The sequence below is a fragment of the Pseudochaenichthys georgianus genome, chromosome 1, assembly GCF_902827115.2.
Source record: "Pseudochaenichthys georgianus chromosome 1, fPseGeo1.2, whole genome shotgun sequence".
Taxonomy (NCBI): domain Eukaryota; kingdom Metazoa; phylum Chordata; class Actinopteri; order Perciformes; family Channichthyidae; genus Pseudochaenichthys; species Pseudochaenichthys georgianus.
In genome coordinates this window covers 41,726,356-41,749,892 of record NC_047503.1, presented here as the reverse complement: position 1 = coordinate 41,749,892, position 23,537 = coordinate 41,726,356, and the positions used below count along the sequence as shown (strand labels likewise).

Below are 23,537 nucleotides of genomic sequence, written 5' to 3'. Positions count from 1 at the left end.
TGTTTGAGGGCTTGATAGCCCACTCCCCCTCCACACTCGTTGCTTTGGAACAGCCCTCAATATGGCGGACCCTCCGCGTGAACGCGCAAACGGAGGGGTAGGGTGTAGGGGTAGGGTGTAGGGGGCGGTTTGGGAATGGGCCTTTGTCAAAGCATTTAATATATTCATTGCTATCGGGATGTTAAGAGCATTCCATGGAATATGACAAAAAGTGTTTCTGAAGTGTATTACCTACCCTACCTTTAAGTATGTTGTTCAAGGATGCTTTGACGGATTGTGTTCTTCACATTTTTCTCAAAGTCTTCTTTAAAAAACGGATTAGAATTTAGTGTAAAAGTCCCTCTTTGTGAGAAAGTGTGCCCTCTAGTGGCCGCAGCACCTCAAGGAGAAAATCCAAATGCAGGCAAAATAAATTTAAAATAAATCAGGGTAAATATTATGCGTACGTTTTCTATTGTATCTGTTGTTTTTCATGTGTGTCCGTTTTTATCTGTGTCTATGTTGTTGTCAGTGACGTATGTCTTATCTTTTTAAATGCCTTTGTGATGTGCTGCCACCCATTTTCCCCTCGGGGACAAATAAACAAATACTACTACTTCATCTTCCCAAAAAACACGTCATAAAATTCAAAAACACAGACCCGTTAGAGCTCGAATAGTTTTTATTTTGTTCATAAAAAGCAAAAATAAAACACAACAATTAATGAAAAATACTGCATTTTTTGAGGCACAATAACAGTTACCTTGACACAACAGAGTAAAATAAACTTAGCATCGTATTTTACATGCGTAGAAATATTTGTTTTGTTTTTTAAAGCACACATGCATTGACGATCTGCTCTGAAAAGGTGCAAGCTCTTCTCAGCCATGTTCTGTGACCATACATTCAAATCAGATCTTCACAGCATTACGGTCAAAGTTAAGCTTAAAGATTGTACACACAGAAATGTATCAGCGAAAGCTCACAGTATGCATTAAAGTAATCCTCATGCATGGCAGAAGTACTACCAGCCAGCAGCGTTTTAAAACCCAGTGACGCTCACAACCACAGGAATCACAAGGCACCGGCATCTCCCTTTAACACTGCAGAAGTAAGCAGTGCAACAATAAGCTGTAAAGACGCATTCACGCACATCATGAAATATATTCAGACTCCAATTCTAGAAAGGTACATCATCCTCTCTTTCTCGTATTGCACATAATCCTTCAGCTGATGAGAATTTAAAACAGGAAATAAATAAAAAACAAGCTTTTGGTTTGAATCAGAGGATAGTTCAGCGACGTGTTGACAGGCAATACATTAGATATTTAAAGCAGTGTCCAGACTACTGCAGGCCAATGGCTGCATGTTGTGCTTCCAACAGCCTGTGTGTGTTTTGACCTGACTCACTCCAGAGTGTGTGTTCGTGTGTTCTGACACACAGACAGCTCGTCTCTGTACTCCGAGGTTAAAGTGATGAATCTGATCTTTCATTTCCGTGTGTTTGCAACCAAATCAGATCGGCAGTTTAAAATTGACGCCTCAAGGAAAGAAAAAAAAAAGGTCCGTGAGTCTTTTCACCCAAAACAAATATGATGATTAATGCCCCGGCCACACGAGGACGAAAACGGTTGTTTGCGTTACTGTTTAGTGTCATATATAGACCGTTCGGCCACACGAGGACGATTTAAACTTTAATAGACGTTGACTGACGTTCCCTCGGCCCCCACCGCGCAGAATAAACAGAAGGGCAACCATGACAACCATGCTTCTTCGCTGCTTTTGTGGAGGAAGTTACAGCGCCACGTACAGGCTCCTGCATGTACTGCAGCTTCTCCAGCGGTTGGAGCTAAACGGAGCGGTCTCGTGTGGACAGACACTATCCGGTGAATATTGCGTGTGGACGGAAGCTTGTTTGCGATTGCGTTAATCCTATGCGTTTAGACGTTTTTGTCCTCGTGTGGCCGCGGCATAAAATGTTAACCAGTTATCATTCCTTTTATTGGTCGTCTTGTTTTATTGTACTTTTATATAAGGTTTTTAATTCCAATTGAATGTCAGTTTATAATGTGATTGTCTTGCACTTCATCTCACTGCTTTCTATGGTTAATCTAAAGCATGTTTTCATTGCCTTATTGCTGAAATGTGCCTTTGAAAATAAACGTGCCTTACCTTTCTTTAACCTCCACTGTCCTGGAGTACAGAGCTACACATCATCACTTCCCTAAAACATACAGACAGAGTACCAGCTTGAGACTTTAACAGCAAATAAAACCAACGATTAAATAAAAACATCTGATTCAAAACATCCAGCTGATGGTGAAGTTCTGACTGAGGTTGAGACCGAGATCTGCAACTGTTAACACCTGCAGAGAGAAAGCACAACGAGTCAGCCTGAAGAGCTTCTTCCTGATACAACAGACAACATGGTAACCTCACTCACGTATCCATGTGCACTCTGCACTTTGCATTCAAACTGTGGATTGAAAATGACTTGGTTGACAAACTGTATTTTTACAACGCAAATGATACAGTAGGAGCTTCTGGTCAAACAAACTAACCAGTCAAGGCAGCGTTTTACCAGCAACCCCCTTTTCCTGTTGGGTTCAATTATAGCTTTTTGTCAAAGGAGTCTGAAGAGAACAAAGATAGATATAACGGCTTACGAAAGGTACGTTTGGCGCCAGGGTAAAGCAATGAAAATATAGCATACATTTAAAACTGATATTGATTTTGGTAAGCCCTCATCCGTGGCAGCACATTGCTCAGCTTCTGTGTTAGTACTTCGGAGTGCCATAGAACATCTGCTTACATTAAATCATCATTTAAAAGTAAAGTCGCACTTCAAATGGTTTGGTTTATTTAAAGCTAATGCACTTTTTCTGTTCTGAATTTGTGTCCCCGCGGTTCCATCCATCCTCTCCCGCTTATCCGTGGTCGGGTCTCGGGGGTAGCAGTTCCAGCAGAGAGCCCCAAACGTTCCTTTCCCTGGCGACACCAACCAGCTCTGACTGGGGGATCCCAAGGCGCTCCCAGGCCAGCGAAGAGATATAATCCCTCCACCTGGTCCTAGGTCTACCCCTTGGTCTCTTCCCAGCTGGACGTGCCTGGAACACCTCCCTAGGGAGGCGCCCAGGTGGCATCCTAACTAGGTGCCCGAACCACCTCAACTGGCTCCTTTCGACGCAAAGGAGGAGCGGCTCAACTCCGAGTCCCTCCCTGATGACCGAACTTCTCACCTTATCTCTAAGGGAGACACCAGCCACCCGGCGGAGAAAACCCATCTCGGCCGCTTGTTTCCGCGATCTCGTTCTTTCGGTCATGACCCATCCTTCATGACCATAGGTGAGGGTAGGAACGAAAATGGCCCGGTAGACAGAGAGCTTTGCCTTCTGGCTCAGCTCCCTTTTCGTCACGACGGTGCGGTAAAGCGACTGCAGTACCGCTCCCGCTGCTCCGACTCTCCGGCCCATCTCACGCTCCATTGTTCCCTCACTCGAGAACAAGACCCCGAGATACTTGAACTCCTTCACTTGGGGTAAGGACTCATGCCCTACTTGGAGTGGTTGATAACACTTATTGAATGTTGATTAAAGTGTTGTTGCTAATACGCTTGACTATAAGCACCTCATACGACCCACTTTATAAGATCAGAACTGTCCTCTTTAAGCTCAAGAGACCCAGCAATGATAGTCTCCAACCCTGCGCTCCTCACCTGGCTGTCTCTGTAGGTGAACGTTGCATCTTGGGAGTTCACCGTCACTCGGCTCGGTTTCTGCTTCACGCCGTAGAAGGAGGCCGTCTCCACGGTGATGTAGGTTGCCTCCACGTTGCTATGCAGAACCTGTGACGTCATCACGTTCTATAATATAGACAGATGAATTTTAGTTTCATAGCATCGTTTTTTAATGACATGTAAACATTCTCTGCTATGATAAATATTAGGGGAAACGCTTTGAAAAGTGGGCGGATGCACCACATGCACTTGCTCCCTTGTTTCAGTGTAGTCAAGGTCTTAAAATTGTATTTCATTTCATAGTGATTAACCCACTAAGAATGTTTTACCTGAGTTCAATGGAGCATGCTAGTTTCCCACAACTTTTCTGTTTTGGTTCACTCTCTCCACTCTTATCAATTCTCATTCTAAGGCAGGCCGAGGTGTGTGTGATCACCTGGGCGACGCTGAACAGGATGTAGGAGTACAGGTTGTTCTCGTAGGTGTCGACGGTCTCTCCGTCGTCCCAGAACAGATCCCCGCTGGCCGCTCCGCCCTCAGAGAGCGCCGTCACCAGGTGGAGCGGCTGCCCGCTGCTCACCCACAGCGTCAGGTTGGGCGCCTGAACACACACACACACACACACACAAGTTTTGTTTTTTCCCCAGCATGCCCAGTTGAAAATATTTCAGACACACACACACACACGATTGTACAGTGTGCGTTCATTAGACACACTACAAAACAGATGCTTGATAATATTAATGGATTTAACGTAGATATTAAATTACTGCAAAATAGTTTTCGTTTGAATATCTCCAGAAAAATAGATATATCATAATATATCTTTGTTTACACCCATTGCATGCCAGCCTTTATTTTCCTGGTAGAGGATTTTCTGTTTCTTTCAGATCTCTAGTTTTTCTCGAGTGGAACATTTTGTATTTTCTTTGAATTTATATATTTTGTATTTAAATAGTTTATTTACCAGGGACAATGCACAGTAATGAACACTTAAAACATTCAAATGTATCAAGCGTAACAGTGCCAGGTTTAGCTTTGAGCTCATTTCCATCCGCAGTCCCTCATTTAAGAAAATGACATTTTACAAACATAGATCGCAGTCCATGTAAACATTTATAAAGAAAACACATACTTTTAAAAAACTTAAAATTGTCAAAACTCAAGAAATTGTGTTTTTCAAGTATGGTACAGTGGTGGTATATCTAAAATGTATATCTGTTTTTGTAAATTGGTTGCAAGCATATTCAGCCATCTTAAATTTGAATGTTAGGGGGGTTCCTTTAACAGGCCATCGTATTTTTTATTTTCTTCATCTCACTTATTATTTATGGCATTGTATACGATATTTGCACATATAATAATTTAAAAGCTGAAAAATATAATAACAAAAATGTGGCCATTATGCTGGCAGCTCTATGCACTGAAAATCTCCAAAGGAAGTGATCGACTTTGTCTGACATTGTACAGTGTAGAGCAGTGTTTCTCAAACTTTTTCATACCAAGGACCACTTAACCAATAAAAAAAACACTCGCGGACCACCTAACTCCAAAAATATCCAAAAACACATTGTTTTTCTAGAACAGATTACAAATCGCCTGCAAATGGTACAAACAAGTGGAAACATGTGTGATGAAAGTGTTGCGCTAGGCTATATCATGCAATCGAAAGTGAAACTTAAGCTCGCTCCATTGTGGAGATATTCCCGCGAGAGTGCGGAAAACTTTTATTTATTTATGTATTTCAAATGTGAAATGTTACCAATATACTCACGGACCACTAGGGGGCACTCACGGACCACCAGTGGTCCGCGGACCACACTTTGAGAAGCACTGGTGTAGAGGGACCTTTAAGTGCGGACATGTATTATCATTAAAAACATGCGGTGTAATTTGAACCACAAATCTTCTCTACCTGTGTTGGAGTAATGGAGCCCTCGCGCAGATGCAGGTTGATCTTGTCCAGAGGAGCGTGCAGTCGAAGGTCTTCCCCCTGACTGTGCAGAGAGTGGCCCTGAGGAGGGTCACAGGTGGAGAAGAGGATTGCTTACACCGTGTTGTTCCTGAATCATACTTCCCTGTGCACTCTGCGTGTGTCTTACCGTGTAGTAGTCATACCACAGGCCCTCTGGGAAGTATCCGTCCACATAGTCCACTTCAGGATCCAGCACTGGTGTCACCAACAAACTCTTCCCCCACAGGAACTGTTTGTCGATCCCGTAGGTTTTCACATCTTTTGGAAACCTTTGGAGTGCATACAGGAAACAAACAGTGAGAAAAAAAACATCCTAATCCGGCCAGAATATCAAATAAAATACTTTTGAACTTTCATTTAAATTACTATGTTGAGAACAAAAAGATCCAGAAACGGCTTCATTTACTGCTAGAAGCTTGCGTTAAAAACTATTTTACCAATATCCAATTATGCTGATGTTGGCTACCATGCTGCATCCAAAACTAATCTCCAAATATATATTTATATTTATTCTTGGCTGTGCTTTAATAAGCCATCGTTGTATAATGGATGACACTTTAAATTTGCCCTCTCACCTCAAAAGGAGCAGTGACATTGCGGTTCACTTTTATATATCACAACATGGTACATACATCCACGTTTTCATCCTAATAAGCAAGTTCTGATACGTACTCGAACATGAGCGGCCGTGCGACAGTGTGTCCGTGAACATGTGCGTGATGGAAGAGTGTGTAGAGGACGGGGAAGAGAGAGTATCGCAGCAGCAGAGCCTGCTTCATCGCTGTCCGAGCCAGAGGGCTGAACGCCGTGGGGTCCTGGGGCTGAAGAGAAAACAAAGACATGCGTTTCAGGACATCTCTATAAAGAACTGAGGGACAGAACAGCTTTTGTGCTTTGTGGTCGTCGCCTGACCCGCATGTCGATGGCGTTGTGGTTGCGTGTGAAGGGGTAGAAAGCTCCCAGCTGCGTCCAGCGCACACACAGCTCCTCCTGCGGCTCCTCGCTGAAACCACAGATATCTGCCCCCACCAGAGGGATGCCCAGGAGGTTAAAGGTCAACATACCTGAGGGAGAAAACACAGAGAGGTGGACGACTCAAAACAGGCACCAACATGACAGAGACACATTTAACCATGCTTAAAAAAACATAACATAACGGTCCTGCAGTTTACAGAATAAGCGTAAAGTAGCGTGTGCAATGAAACATTTGAAACTATATGTTTTTTAGAAGAAATCTTGAAATTAGTAGTTATACCACAACATATGTATCATAACATCGTATAAATATATTCAAAATTGCTGACTAGTTTGCATTTGATGCACAATATGACAATTATTAGGCTATCACTTTAAATTGCTTTTCATTATTTTTGGTTACTTTTGCTTTATTTGATAATTTCAGTAAAAACTAACGTTCATATTTCTCTTTTTGATTATAATACTGACGAACGTTCAAAACAAAGCACTTTGGCAACTTACCATATACGTTTTAAAATGCTTAATAAGCAGTAAGCACCGTAACTTTCATGATATGCATTGTGGGGCAGCATTTTCTCCTCTCCTTTCAGTTAGGGAGGTCCAGTGGTTCCTAAGCTAAAGGAGGTTATAAAGGAAGTTTGAAACCTCCTTTCCTTTCATTTAGAGAATTGGAACGGCACTTATCATGGCTGCCACTGAGGGACTTCCGGGTCATTTCACTTGGTTAGGAAGGTTCTTAAACTAAATGGACTATTGGAACGCAACCTTCGTTTTCCGAATGCCAGGAATTTTTCTGGACTCGCTTCTGAATCAAGTGACTCAGAAGACACTACCAAGCAAGCGTCCTCGACATTGAGAAACACCCAACGACATGCTGACGGCAGTGGGGTTTGAACCTGTACTCCCCTGATCCCAACACCAACGCACTAACCCACTGCACCACACACCTCCCATGAGCAACATGTGCGTTATTTGGAAGAATGTTTTCGTCCGCTGACTTACTTTTGATCTACCCAATTTCTGAACAATTGTAAAAAGTCTGAATATATGTATCCTGTCAACAAACAGCCCTTTTATATAATGAAGTAACCCTTTTGTCTATTTCGATCAAACCAAACTAATATTTCTTAGATGAAAGTTGGAAAAACTAAATGTTAATATCAGATTAATGCAGAATAAACACTTATATGTGTGTGTTTATATTCTTAAATGCTTTAATAATCACCTCTCGGCTGCCCGTTGAAAATACAATATGTTTTTTCTATACCACCAAACTTCTAATTGTATAGATTTCCTTAAAACGTGATTTTTCTAACTGCTGTGTAATTCATGTGTCTAACCTGCTATAGAAGTGTACAGGTCTTTCCACTGGCTCCTGTTGTCTCCCAGCCAGTGACCGGAGTACATGCCCTGAGAGGGGAAGGTGGAGCGGGAGATCACAAACGGTCTCTTCGCCACGATGCGCTTCATGGCGCTGGACAAGAGGACACAAAACATGAAAAAACAATAAGAAGATGTACATAAATTATGTTCAAGATGTTTTATGTGTGTGTTATGGGTCTTTACTTTGCAGACGCCTTAGCTTCCATGAGTCCATAGAGGCTGTGCATATTGTAGTGAATGGACTGCTTCTGCTGGGCAGTGGCACACAACGTTTTGGCTCTGAGCAAACCTCCTAGTATACCTAAAAATAAGACAAATACCATTTTTTTATTTGGCCATTATAAGTACTCTGTAATATTGTATATGTCAGGTTTGTTTAGATTTGTGCTTGAGATCCCACCAGGTGTGTAAGGAGGATTCTCCAGACTGTTTGACGGACAGCCATTAGTAGATCCATCCAGGAAATTTGACGGCTCATTCATGTCCTAAACACGGATGAGACGGAGGTCAAAGAGAAGATATAATGAAGTTCAGAGAGTCATTTTTTAAATAATGGCTGACATTTCTATACTTACAATCCACAACCCGTCAAATGGCACCTTCTCATGGAACCTCAGAAGGTTTTCGTACCACCATTCATGAGTCACTTCATTCGAGAAATCAGGATAAGCTGTGAGACCCGGCCACACCTGGAGCAAGGGAGGGAAGATCTTATTTCTAATTTACTCAGTCTCACACCTTCCAGTTCAAGGACTTTTCAATGACCTTGAAAGCCCAATTTCCTCAAATGCAAGGGTCCAAAGTGACAAAGTGTAAGACATATAAAAAGTGAAATTAAAAAAACAGACACCTTTTTGTTTTAGCTTGTTAGTAACAATTCACATTTAGCCTAAGAAGCCTTCTGTGGTTAAAACATAATGGCGTTGGATGAAAGACTGCAGACAGAGTAGAATAAAATCACTTTTCTACATGTTAACGTGTTTCTGCTTGTTTAAGGTGTATTGGAAAAGTATTCTCTGAACTCACTAAGGTCTTATTGCTCTTACAGTAACAAGTCACTTTTATTCTTATATTAAAGTGGACCTATCATGCTATATTTTAAACATATATTGTAGGGGCCATACCTATATAAAACATGTCTGTGTAGTTTTTTTTTCAAAATACCAAACGGATCATGCATTTTAGCCAAGCCTCATTTCGCTCTATTTGCTCTTTTCCAGCCCTGTTTTTGCAAGGGCTGATTCTGCTTTTGTGGCAGACTACATCGCCACTTACAGGCCTGGCATATGTACTACAGCGTCTCCGGCGCTTTCGAGCGGTCTCTCATTCCCCTGATAGGTGGAGAGTTGCCCATTGGCGGGGCACCCCTTTTCTGACGTCAGAAAAATTCAAATAATAATCAGATCCGTTGCAGCCCAGTTTTTAGAGATTTGGGTATGGAGGAAAAGAGAGAGGGTTGTGTTTTCTGACACTTGGTGAGTTCCCTGACACCGGGGACACATATTCATGTATAAAAGACGTACAAAAGTGCATTTTGCATGATAGGTCCCCTTTAAATCAAAGAAAAAAACATTCAAGGTCTTGATTTTTTCTCCTTAAATTCATAAAATGCTAATGAATTTAAGAACCCATGGGAACCTTGAGAGGCGAGAGTAGTAATTGTGTCATGGGATGTTGTTGGTGAAACATTATTACAGTGTCTCACCTTCCCGATGAGTGTCTTTCCTTCGGCGTCTTTAATAAAGACGTCTCTCTTCAGCCCCTCGTCGTACGGCCAGTAGGATCCCTCAGGCTGAGAGCTGCTGATCCCGGGGTCCTGCGGGGGGGGGGGGGGGGGGGGGGGACGACGACGACAGCTGTTACACAAATACACCACAACAGAGAAAGTACACGGACTGAAGAGCAAATACAAACTCATGTGTACCAGAATCATGACGTAGCGCTGGTCATGAACATGCAAATCTTTCACCATGTCGGGCAGTGTGCCGAACTTTTTGGAGTCAAAGGTGAAGTCCAGGAACTGATCCATGTAGTCGATGTCGTTCCACTGGACGTCCTGTGAACAAATCCACACCAAGAATAATTACTTACGCAGAAGAACAAACAGAAAATACTGACATAAACACAAACAGACTTCTGGGTAATCCTAACCTGGGGTATTTTATAGTTCCTCAGGCTCTTGACCATCTCCCAGGTGGAGTCGCTCGTGTTGTAGCCCCAGCGACAGAGATGGTAGCCTAAAGCCCAGTAGATGGGCATCGCTGGGTAACCTGAGGAAACATGGAGGGAGAAGAGAGAGAGCAGTTTGCTTATGTTCCGAATGTAGCAGTTTGTTTATATGGATGTATTTGTGTATGGATGTTGCAACTAATACGAGCTTTAGCAATACTGTATGTAATTATGGTCGTGCTAATAAAGCTATTGAATTGAATTGAGTAGTGAGGACATCAAGAGTAAAATAAGTGTTTTACTAATTTCTTTAGATTGAACTGCCGTACGTTTTATCAAAACACTTTATATTAAACAGTATCAAAATGAAGAATGACTAATTTAAGATGACTTCACAAATCTAGTGTTTTCTGTCATGTTGTCTACAGAAATACAATTTCATTGCAAGCCAATCTGTTCATATCGGTGTACCCTTGGGTCTGTCTCTTGGTACATTATTATTTGTACACACTGTAGGACATGCTAGAGTCATGCAGCTACTGTAAACAGTCCCACATCATCAAGCCAAGTATTTTAGCAAATATTTTAACTGGGGCTGTCAAACGATTACAATTTTTAATCAGATGAATCACCATTCGAACGATGTTCAAAATATGTCATTTCTCTATGTATATTGTTGTGGGAATGGAAAGATAAATGAAAGAAGGCGGATATATCCATTTCACATGTTTATTGTAACATTTTTCTGTGTGTCAAAATGAAAGAGAGCACCTATCAATCATCAAACCGTGGGGTCTTAATTCATTACGTGTTGATTTCTATCAATGGGGAGTACTTCAGGAAAGTCGACAGAGGGGGGGCGCTAGTGGAGTACTTCTTGACCAGAGTGTGAACGTTGTGATCAGCTGTTTTAGCGCAGTTCTCCAGTGAAGGGGGGAGTCTCCCTCCGCAGCCGGTTGGCGTAGTTTTGGCACAGTTCCGTTGTACAGACCGACGTTAACAGCAGCCCTGTCTGTGCACACGGAGACCGACTGTCGTCCGGTGCTCTAACCGCCTTCTGGAAAAGCTTCACAAGTACGTCGGTACGCAAATGCGCTTTGGGACACAAGTGACGGTACGCATTTCAGATTACGTACATAACCTGCGTACCCGTTATGTGTTACCAGGGCTGAAGTCGAATAGTCCATTTAGCTTAGGAACCTAAAGGAGTGAAATGACCCGGAAGTCCCTCAGTGACAGCCATGATAAGTGCCGTTCGAATTCTCTAGAATGATGAGAATGATAGGAAAGGAGGTTTCAAGCTTCCTTTATAACCTCCTTTAGCTTAGGAACCACTGGACCTCCCTAACCGACAGGAGAAGCGAAAATGCTGCCCCACAATGCCTTGCAGCCGCAGCATTTGCCGTCACTCAACAGTCGGCCGTTCACGGAAACAACCGATTATGACGGAGAAATGATATCATGAAAGTTACGGTGCTTATTAAGCATTTTAAAACATAGGTGGTAAGTTGTCAAAGTGCTTTGTTTTGAACGTTCATCAGTATTATAATCAAAAAGAGAAATATGAACGTTAGTTTTCACTGAAGTTATCAAATAAAGTCAACATCTCACAGTCTTTACTGAGCTGTGTGGGGTTTGTTCAACTTTTAAAAGATGTTTGAATGGTGATATACACAGTGATAGATGTTAAGGACTAACGTTTATAATAAATACATCTGTATTGATTTTAAGATCTTTAGTTCATACAATCATACGTATTGGGATCATTTGTATTAATGTGGACCGGAGGGAGAGGGTGACGAGCAGAAGTTTCACTTTCCTTTTTTATTTCAATTCCAGCTTTGGTCATGAAGAATATGTTTCTCTGTTGTCCCCGTTCATAAAGCAAAGCAACAGCTTCAGAGCACAGTGCAGAGTCTCTAGATGAGTTCACAGGAGTCCCTCGTTCTTATTAAACATCCATGTTGTAGTCCGCTGTATAGAAAACTGTGGTTTCCATAGTTCCCCCACAGCAGCAGACGCACACAATGACGTCCGCTGGCGCATCATAAACACGTCGGATAGTGAAAGTGCATTCGGATTCTCTAAAGTACCGCAGTCTCTTCTCCTAAGTCCTTTTGAATTCTCCTATCCACTATCCCTTAACCCCGTGACGTTTCACTCAGAGGTCAAGGAATAGACGATAGGGTTAGAACTTAGGAGCTGATTTTTAAACTATCCGACTGCAGCCCTGTACTACAACAAAAGTATTCTCCGTCGGGACTTCCTGCAACAACACCATGCCGTTATCGTGATTCTGATTGGCCAGAAGACATTATCAAAGATGTTCTATTGAGAAGACGATCACTACGTGAGTTTTCAAAACCGTTTCTGGTCTTCGGTATTTCCAGACAAGTGGCTTCTGAAATCAATCTTACTAACTGCTGTCTGTGCAATTCTCGGCGCGAGTTGGCGGACTTTATTTTGCTTACTTTAACATCATTTTTCATGGTGGGGCTAAGCCATTTCTTGGTATGGGTGTAGCCTACCCCAGCCATACCCTGGCGCTGCCACTGGTGGGATGTATGGGGCGGGCCATTCTGCACATGCGTTAAATGCGTTAAATATTTTAATGCAATTAATTCAAAAAATTAATTACCGCCGTTAACGCGATAATTTTGACAGCATTAATTTTAACTGAAGAATTCTCACTTGAACCTGGTCTGATCTCCTGGATGGTTGACTTCCTCAGCTGTAGAACTCAGCAGGTCAAAATAGGCATGGCACTTTCTGACACAATAACTACCTGGATAGGCTCACCCCAGGGATGCGTCTTATCCTCTCTTTTATTTATTGTATACACCAACTCCTGCACGAGCACTTTTCCCAACAGGCACTTTATTAAGTATGCAGATGATACGGCCCTGGTCAGCCTCCTCTTTGATGAGGAAGAGGAGCATGGGCCTGTCCTTGACTTCTTTATGAACTGGTGTGAGAAGTCAAACCTGCTTCTAAACACCAAAAACAAAGGAGATGGATATTCATTTTAGAATAGCACAATCGCCCAACCCTACTCTTTTAAATAGCGAACCCATTCAATGTTTTTTTTACGTAAATGATTGTCTTTTAATGTCGGCAACAGAATGGTTAAGATGTTTTATCATGCTTTTATTGAAAGTGTGCTCTCCTTCGGCATCAGATGCTGGTTCGGCAACGCCACTGAGGCGCAGACAAAGTCAGTCGGGAGGGCCGTAACATTGTCCAGTAAATTGACAGGAATCTCATTTGCTAATATAGAATGCTTACAAGGACAGAGTTTTAGGACCCTCTTGCCTCTTACTTTGAACTGTTGCCATCCGGGCGGAGGTATCGTGCCCCTCTGTTCAAAAATAACAGATCTCGGCTGTCTTTCGTCCCACAAGCCATCAAACTCCTGCATCAGTGATGGCTAGGACGCACTGTTTACCCAGCTGGTCTGGCACTGTGTCCCCCCCCCTTTTTGCAAATGAGATAGTCACGTCTGCCGATATCTGTTGTTTTTTTATGTCTGTTGGTTTTTATCTGTGTCTATGTTGTTGTCAGTGACGTACGTCTTATCTTTTTTAATGCCTTTGTGATGTGCTGCAACCCATTTCCCCCCCGGGGACAAATAAACGAATACTACATCCAAGAAGACTCTTACTGACCGATGACTTCCACATACTGTCCAATCACTGAAGCAGGATCAGGCCCGAGGAAGACGTAAAAGTCAAGGATTCCTCCGATGGTGCGCCAGGTGACGGCGGGGGCCGGCTGCAGGACCACATCTGAGGAACAGAGACACTGCTGATTAAAATCGTAATGATCTACGATAAGGGATCCAGGAGAAACTCACATCCATGAAACTAAAAGCAAACAAATAAAACATTTTACACAGGAAATAATGAGTAAATACACATATTTTAGATATTTTAGATGTTTAGTAAAAAACAGATGGAAATTGATAAAGAAAAAATATCTGCAATATAGCGTTAAAAGGTAATCTTCAACATTCCTTATTTTTCGGGCTTAAATGAAATCAATAAAGTTTAACTTTGACTCACAAATCAATTCCACCTTTCCGTTAGCTTAGTATCTTAAAAATACAGCCTGACCTACAAATGACTTCTTTGATGAAATGAAACTCGTGCTTCTGTGACACAGAGACTTCTGCTTGTATTGCTTCATCCTGTCACATGAACTGTCGCAACACTGGAAGAATAAGCTGCTGATGCGTGTGAGTGCACGTAGTGAAACCTGACTGACCCATGGCGTTGCTGTTCAGCAGGAAGAAGCCGTGTGCGTCCCCCCCCTCCTCCATGGCCAGGTAAAATGGATGAGCTCCATACAAGTTGGTCTGTTCCTATATTAAAGAGCGGAACACAATTATTGAATATTACATAACTACAGATTCAATGTAACTCCTTAACAGATATCTTTCACACTTTACCCCTCTTCTTTTTATTTTTTATTTTAAAAAAGTATTAATTATGCATTACTTTTCATTTAATGTATTTATTTAAGTTAACTTATTATTTATTTACTTTTTTTTTGGTTGAGGTTTTGGTTCAGTCATAATTTTTGTATCATGTCTATTTCTATATAATTATAATCCGTGCCGATTCTAGAGTGTGTGGGGACCCTAGGCAAACATTCACTGGGGGCGCATGAAGTCAAAATGGCCAAACTTTTGAGAGAGCGAAACGCCACAGATTACCCATCATGCCTGGCTGCCAGAGCAGAAGAACCCGTATGTGCGCTCACAGAGCATGCGCCCCTTAAGCCCCGCCCCCGGAGCTCCCACTCTCGGCTCAGTAGAATGAATGGAGACAGAAAATACATCTAGGCCGTTTCTCAATCGCGAGGATGCTGGCTTGGTAGTCGCGTACTTCCTTCAGAAACGAAGCAAGTATACTTCCAAGCCACGGCTTCGGAAAACGAAGAAGAATGGAACAGGCTAACAAGTGTGCCACTCTCTCTAACGGTTTCAACATAAACTGTACCGAAAATAAATACCTCACGATGTCTATCTAATTATGAACTTGCTTTACTTTCACGGAACACATGTTTGGTGGAAACAAATGTAACATATTTACCAACACATGTTCTACTACGCCACTACATACTTACATTTAAATGTGTGCTGCGTCGATTCAGCCATTCTCCGCAAGGGTTTTTGAAATTGGTCCGTGCGCAAAGCATTGTGTGGATTTTAAGGATGCGAAGTCTACCCATGTGCAGCCTCGAAATTTCCCCCAAACCAAGGACGCGGCCTCGGTGGAGTTCCAAGTATGCTGGACATTGGAACAGTCCTTCGGCGGCACTCACTGACATAGCATCCTTGAAATATTGGCTTGGAAGCCAGTATCCTCGAGATTGAGAAACGGCCCTAGATTCGGCTTTTAGTGCATTTTACAACTTTAAGGACTTAATGATTATAATAAGGGCTATAAAATAGTTCATACTGTTTAGTTTATTTCGTTTTAAAAAAAGAATCCGCTGATTTACAGACGTTTCTTTCCCAATGTTAGTCAATGGGGAAAAGTCTTTCTGGGCCGGGTGACGTCACGGACTGATACGGAAGTTGTAGTACCGCCATTTGGACACAACGAATATTTTCATCGGAGTCCGGCGCACTTCCTGGGGGCTTGTTTTACATCTTTTTAGAATAGCTTTTTACTAGACCTTTAAAACCCCCACTTGCTGCCAAGCCGGCCTAAACGTCACTGTTTTTATTTTGTTGTTTACTTTATTAAATATATATATGTTGTTGTTGTTTGGTTTGAACCATTTCACTCTGTAGCACTTTGAGTTTTGTTTACTCAAATGAAAAGTGCACTTAAAAATCAAATTGATTATTATTATCATAATTATAAGTTTATTGATTTGATATAATGTTGAAAACCTAATAAAAGTCCTATCAGTTGAATGTTAATATCTGTGTGCGGCTAAACTGTGTTAACAATTGCACCCCCTTCTCTCCCCCTTTCAACACTGCATCTGAATTAAAGGCACCCTCTTGCCCAAAAACTCAGACTGTAAGCAGAAGAGTGACATAAACAGGCCTCTCCTACCATGGGGGGCACGTCTCTGGCCCACATGGTGAGCGTGTTCCAGTGCACGTCGTGCAGGAAGGAGGACCGATGCTCTCCCAGCCCGTAGATGAACTGACTCTGCAGGGAGGAGGAGAGCTGGAGGAACTGATCCGCGAAGAGGAGAGGAGCCACTGTGGTGTTCAGACTGCAGAGGGAAGAGAGAGTGATATCATGTTCATTATTATTATCTATAGGGCTGGGCAATATAACGATATTTTATGGAGATCATGATAAATGTTAACGGAGCTTTCTGATATCGTAGACATGTCCTAACTGATGTCTTTTCTTGGCTTTCCAGGCTGTGTAAGAATGCAATAAGTGTTGTATTATTTGCCCACTTAGTCAATACATCCACATTACTGAGAACTATTCTTCAACACTATTCTCATTGTGTAAATATGTTGTGAAAGCATCAATGTTAAAGTTTACATTAACTATTTGTAAGTCAATAATATTTTTTCGTTCATCAATTTCACCCTGCTTAAGTTTGTACAGTATAATAATTATCATGTTTCATTTTTATTTATTTTTGTATTATTGTTTTACACATTAAAAAAAAAAAAAAAATCAAACCCCACAATATTGTCAAAATATCGATATTGAGAGGACAATTTTGATATATGACTTTTTTTAATCAATGTTAGATTATTCTTACAATGCAATGTGTTTTATCTTGTATTCAACATATTCAGATTGTGAACATCCTTCTTTCTCATCCTCACGTTTCCTATGTAAGCCTTACAGCACTGCGCCTGTAGATCTCCTCTTCACGATGAGACCAAACGGCTGCTTGGAAATCTCCACGATGTATTCTGGACTGTCTGCTTTCTTCGTGGCAGCGGGAACGGAGATGGGAACCTCGAACCGAGAATTAGCCGGGTCGGTAATCTAGATTGCGAAACATGAGAAAAATAAAGATGGTTATTAAGTTACAGGCCAGAACAAACTGATATCAACTGACCTTTTTCAGTTTATGGCAGCTTTATCCCCGCCTGCTTTAATAAAGGATTGGCAATGATCACATTGGGCAATAAATGCCCTTTCTCAGATGACCTGAAATCACTCTTAAAGAGGCACCATCTTCCCTGTCCTGTTGTGTGTTACAGACTGTAGGTTTTTGTGGATTTCAATTTCAATGGTCCAAAGTTACCACCCCCCCGCCCCCCATTCCATAACATAGTGACATCACTATGTAACACTCGCACATTTATTGGATACCACTCCCAACACATTGCACGTGATAGGCTAAGGGGCGGGATATCTCTAATCCGTTGACCAATCACAACAGAGCGAATCAGGGCAGACTGGGCTCTGGTTTCAGACAGAGGGTGAAAGAGGTTCTGCAGCACAGGCAGTATGAGAGAAATAAAGAGCTTTTTGATTTAGCATGGAGACATGTCACAGGAGAGACACTAAATACAAATATGAACCAGACAATGAACAGACAATGTCCTCTTTAAGTGCCTGTACAAAAACTGCAAGTGCATGCTGAGTAACTTGTACAAATATGACTGAATGCTCACTCCCTCACCCTGACTCGTAGTCTTGAGTCCGTCTCGTGTCGTATCTCCACCTCTAGAGTGAGGATGTCTGCAGGGTAGTAGGTCTTCACCTCCCGTACGAGCGTCCCTTTTTGTCCCAGCGATGTGTCATTCATCGACACAAGCGAGTATGAAGGGAAGTCCTCGGGATAGAAACACCACGGGATGCCGTGCCTCCCCGATGGGCGAGATGCAGAGGAGGAGGGAGAGGATGCTGGGATGAAGCAACAGTTCCTCGCGTCACACAGCTCTCGGGTCACAGCCACCCCTCTCTCTGGGTAGCAGTCGAACCTCCACGCCTCGGGGATTAAGCTGCAGGCCTCGCGGCGGGAAGCGGCTGCTGCAGTGCCGTTTACTCCCGTCTCTACTCGAGAGTCTGGAGTGTGTCCAGAGGCCGGTGACGGACGTCTGTGCGGCTGGATGCTGGAGGGACGGTGCAGCCAGAACATGGTGCCCAGCACCCAGCCTCCACAGAGCAGCAGCAGCAGGCAGCCGATCACCAGCAGCGCCGTGGTGCCGGAGCAGCCACGGCGCCGAGGGAGCAGCGACGCTTCCTCTGGCTCACGCACCTAAACACACAACAAGGGAAATAAACAGGAAGCCCAGTCAGAGAAGAAACCAAGAGGAACACAATCAAATACTTTACACTGTAGGAAAAACATCCTTTCAGGTATGGGGAAACTATCCTATACCTGAGCTCCGAGCCCCGACAAACATTCCTGTTGTCATCTTGCAATATACTCATTTATATAAATAGTTATCACTGCAATAAACCATATTTAATGTTGTCTTCATTTACATTATTTAATTTCATATTCTATTGACATGTATAGACTTTTTGCACTACTTTTTATTTTGTATTTTATTATATATGTTGCATTGTTGGAGGAGCTCAGGTCAGAAGAATTTCATTGCCATTTCTACACTGCAGCTTTGTGCATATGACGATAAAACCTTTGAATCTTACATATATTTCAGTATTGAAGTATTTTTCAAGAGTGTATAAAAACAGGCAGCAACAGCAGTGTGGTATAGACTCAAAACACAAACGACATGTGGGATAGGGCTGAACGATTAATCGATTTGAAATCGAAATTTGAAATAATGCAATTATTAAATCGCGAAGCCTGCGATTTTTTTAAACTTTTTTTTTGTTTTGTTTTTTCTTCTTGTTTGTCAGTCATCCACACCAATCAGAAGTGCTGTGCTCGACATGTACCAGCCATTGTTAACCAATCAGAAGTGGCCCATGATGATCCAATCACCTGCCAAGTATTTTTGAAAGTGCCTGCCCTTTCCAAAGGGCTTCCAATGGAGCTTTAGATGGTTTGGTGAACCACCTGAGTCAGGTTAGTGATGCTCCATCACATGTTTCTATTACAGGGTGAATCTTAAACTGAAGCTCGACTTTAAAGCAACCCAACGGAAGTTTCATGTAAGTTTAGTTCTTTCACTCGTAGCTCGGGCTGCGGGGCGCTAGAGACGGGAGCACGTTGATACGACCTTCCTAGCCGGAGATATGGCCGCATTTTACAATAAACTTCCGTTGGGTCGCTTAAAAACAAATATCGCAAATCGAATCGCAATATCTGTCAGATAAAATCGCAATTCGATTATTTCCCAAAATCGTGCAGCCCTAATGTGGGACAATCTAAAATGGGATATTGGAAAAACAAAAAGGAATAAAATAATCAAAACTGGAAAAAGCACCGAATGGCAACCATTCAACAAATGTATACTGATAATAATGCTGATCCTCTTCAGGATGGATACCCAACAAGTGAGGTTTTTTTCATTTAGTTAATTATGAAATACATATTTTGAGCATCACAGACCCAAATTATGCAGAAATTCTTCTCGTTTACAGACGGAAAAAAACAATCCTCGAGCAGTCTGAAGTGCAACTTAAAAACATTTTCAAAGACAACAGGTCGAACCTGGATACACTTTTATCAGCTCTGCATTGACTTACTGGAAAACAGCTTCTTGAACAATAACAGAAACAAACTATGGCTGTGAGATCTGGTTTGTTTTTATAAATCATTCATTATTTTCTTGACTAATCACTTATTTATTCTTCAAATTAAAAATAATTGTGAAAAATTCAATGTACAACTTCTTTAAAGGTCCCATGTCACGGCCATTTCCACTGATCATAATTCCATGGTTGAGGTCTACCAGAATAGATTTACATTGTTCAATGTTCCAAACTCACATTGGTTTCTCACAGCATCTCTGTATAGTCTGTGACTCTGTCCTACACGGCTTGTTGGAGCTCCTGCCCCCCCCCCTCCCTGAGACACAGCGAAACCCAGCCCGAAACACACACACCCGCAGCCTGGCTGGGAGTTTGTGTGTGTGTTGAGGCTGAGTTCCGCGGTGTCTCGCTGTCTCGCTGACCCCACACCAGTGAGCCAGCTCACACTGTCCACTCATCGCAGCAGCGATCCTCGCAACATCCGCGGATTGGTCCAAACATAACGGCTCCGCGGACGTTACGTCACTATACCCGAAATACGTCACTATACCCAAGAAGTAAACAATGGAAAAAGAGAAATCTCCAACGAGGCGTTCTGGGGCAGCACAGACAGGTATTTTCTGTGTTAGAGTTTTACTCGCTACAGGGTGCACTTTGAGGGTTTGTGACTGCAGACCGTTTACATGCAGACAAAGCTACATAACACACAAGGGGACGGGTAATAACCGGAAAAGCATGACATGGGACCTTCAAAGTCAAGCTTGTTGTCTCAAATGTCCTGTTTTTTTCAGCTAACAGTCTAAAAACAACAAACATTTAGTTCCTATCACTTAGGTCAAAGAAAAGCAGCAAATTCTCACAATTGAGAAGCTGAAAGTAGGGAAGGACATTTAGCGTTTAGGAAGATAAAACTATCTCAAATAATGAGAGCATTGCACGTAGTGTGTCAAATATGCCACAAAACATTGGCAGCCAGAAGAAAGAGCAGGAAGTTTCTGCAGCAAGGATTTAAATCACAGAAAGGAACAAACCATTTGCACTTTAAAAAACGGTGTGCCGTGTGTTGGAGGCAGAGGAGGAAGTAGAAATAAACTCACTGGATGTTCGTCCCGGGCCGGCTCTTCGGACAGAACGGCACTGGAAAACTGCACATCTTCAGGGTTCAGCAGCTTGTACGACACCATCCTGAGAGTGTGTGTTCGTCAAAGGGAGCGCCTGAACACATGAGGCAGAAAGCGAGCGAGAGAGCAGATCAAAGGTCAGTCAGGTGGCCAGAATCATTTCCTGTTGTTTGGATTTCAGGGGGGAAGTGTGCATAAGAACGCGTGAAGTGAAAATGAGTGTCAGGGTTCATGCACTTTTTCACCAATGATTTTCCATGACCTTTACCTAATTTTCCATGACCAAAAACATTACTCTCTCAGCAGCAGTACCACTGAAAATGGTTTATTTTAACATGTAACCGGAAAATAAGGTCTGCATATGAAACATGTAGTGCCTATCTAAAACAAATCAAAGGCTTACTAGCTTCTACACGCTAAAGCAACTCAAATCTCTCACTGCAAAACACCTCGTCAGTTAAATGCCGTTTCATTACAGTATTTATTATCGTTATAGTATTACTATTTCAGCGATTAGATACAATATAAATTATATTTGATGCAACTTTAGTTACATTTCCATGACTTTTCCAAAACTTTGGGGAAAATATTGTTTTCCAGAACTTTTCCAGGGCCTGGAATTAGCATTTTGAATTTCCATGACTTTTCCAGGTTTTTAATGACCGTAATAATTCTGGAGTGCTGCTTTGATGATTTCATTTTGATGGTTTCATTTTAATACTAAACTACATATATTTCATGGCCTTAGTTACTTTGAAGATTTGGATTAATAATGTGAAATATAAATCAACACTATATAATACTACTACACTACTATAACCAATACTTTAGTTCCACCTGGAGTAAATCCGCAAGCTACCTACCCTGCAGTATACAAAGTCATACAAACTAGCTGCACCTTTACCAGCTTTGAGAACACTTATATGATCAACAATTATAAAACATATCATATATATTATTCTGAAATGGACTAATCTGCACAATGATTACTTTTACTTTTGGAACTTTAAGTATATTTTGATGCTAATACATGTGTACATGTGAATGCAGGTACTTCTCCCACCACTGGTTGTTGTTATGTAACATTCAGGTACCAAGAGGCCCACACTGATATGGCCTGTTGCACATTCTGCTCAATATGATGTGGCTAACTTTAGCTGCACAGAAAAAAACATGTGAATGTCAAAGTTCACCAGGGAGACATTTGACCACTTAATTCAATGCTGTTACTGCTGACACAATATCATAGTTACAAGAAGCCGTTAATGACCGTTAGTCGCCCTATACGTTGTTGTAGCAACGGTTTAGCATTAGCTAACTTTAACAGCTGTGTAACTTTACTAGCTAACGTGAGCTGACAAGGGCATTAACATCAGAAACGCTTACCTGGATATTATTAGAGTCTTAGTGACGGAAACTATGCAGCATACCGAGGAAAATGTCCCCTTTAAATACATGTATCGTTAGCTAAATAATCCGTAGCGTTGCTAATCTTCTTCTGCTGCATGGTGTGCGTCTGTTTATCTTCATGTCCCGTTCATGGCACCTCGTAATTTACGGAACTTCCGTTTGAAGAACCCTTTACTATCTCCATGTTGGACTCTCCGAAAGTAAATTTAACTCCAAAGATCATGTTATTCTTATGTCGTCATCGTTATGCTATAGAGAGAGTAGTACTAATGTATGATTGGTCTTGTTACGTATCGTTTTGATTTTAAATCAGGTGTCCCCAAGCCACACTTCAGGGGAAGCTCAAGTTTTGTGAAAGCCTGCAAAGCAACATTTAAACGTGAGTAGCTTTTGGGAACAAGTATGGTCAAATGTATCATTGCTCCAAACATGTGTTTAAAGTGTTTCATATAGCCTGGCAAAATACAATGTAGACTACCCATTTCTGGAATATTTTTGGCTCTGTTTTATAAAAACATGTAATGTGAACTGACTCGTTGTGCTGTATCATGTTGTAACTAACTCAAAGAGCTGGCTCTTTTACGTGAACGACGGGGAGCCGGCTCGCACCCGCGAACGAGCCGGTTTTTTTTTTTGTTAAGTAATACAAGACAGAATGATGATGACGATGACGATGACGATGATGATGATCTCCGCGCTACAGCTGCTCCTTGCATGCATGCAGTGACATGTACTATCCAAGGATTAGAGACGGTTGGATGTTGCTGTTTTGAGCATTGCAATATATTTATTTTCACTATGTTATTTATTTCTGATTATCCTTAGGCTCAGCAAAGATTTGATGTCAGCAGTTGCTGTCTTTTTTTCTATAGTTAATAGTTACTGAAAGCCCTGCTGTTTTTTCAGGGCCTTTTCTTTAAATATAATTTTAAAATGTCGATACAGTAGCCCCCTTTTTTTAAATGTCTATGCTTAAGTTTTTATAGGTGTTGCTATCTGCTTTGTGTAGCGTGGTTCTACAAGCAAGTCAGTGCATTCACTGGGCGGTATCAGAGAGTTACACGGGTCTGTAAATGCAATGAAAACATTTGGCTACAGCAAATCATTTATATTAAACATGTAATTTTTACTTTTGAATACTTCAGTACAAAGGATGTATTGAATAATTTAAGTGA

The 23,537-nt window shown here is 41.9% G+C and overlaps 1 protein-coding gene across 1 annotated transcript; it reads right to left on the bottom strand.

Moving 5' to 3' along the window:
* Nucleotides 1-643: 643 nt before the first annotated feature.
* Nucleotides 644-22,485, bottom strand: gaa2 (alpha glucosidase 2). The gene is made up of 21 exons (XM_034087721.2): nucleotides 22,339-22,485; nucleotides 20,929-21,046; nucleotides 17,844-18,422; nucleotides 17,055-17,200; nucleotides 16,292-16,457; nucleotides 14,484-14,580; nucleotides 13,886-14,005; nucleotides 10,203-10,321; nucleotides 9,976-10,107; nucleotides 9,757-9,867; nucleotides 8,627-8,740; nucleotides 8,452-8,536; nucleotides 8,235-8,352; nucleotides 8,009-8,142; nucleotides 6,603-6,754; nucleotides 6,363-6,511; nucleotides 5,818-5,959; nucleotides 5,631-5,729; nucleotides 4,152-4,316; nucleotides 3,695-3,841; nucleotides 644-2,345 (listed from the first exon to the last, which is right to left on the bottom strand). Exons 2-21 carry the CDS (start codon nucleotides 21,013-21,015, stop codon nucleotides 2,280-2,282), a joined length of 2,928 nt encoding a protein of 975 aa, XP_033943612.1. The 5' UTR covers nucleotides 21,016-21,046; nucleotides 22,339-22,485; the 3' UTR covers nucleotides 644-2,279.
* Nucleotides 22,486-23,537: the final 1,052 nt, after the last annotated feature.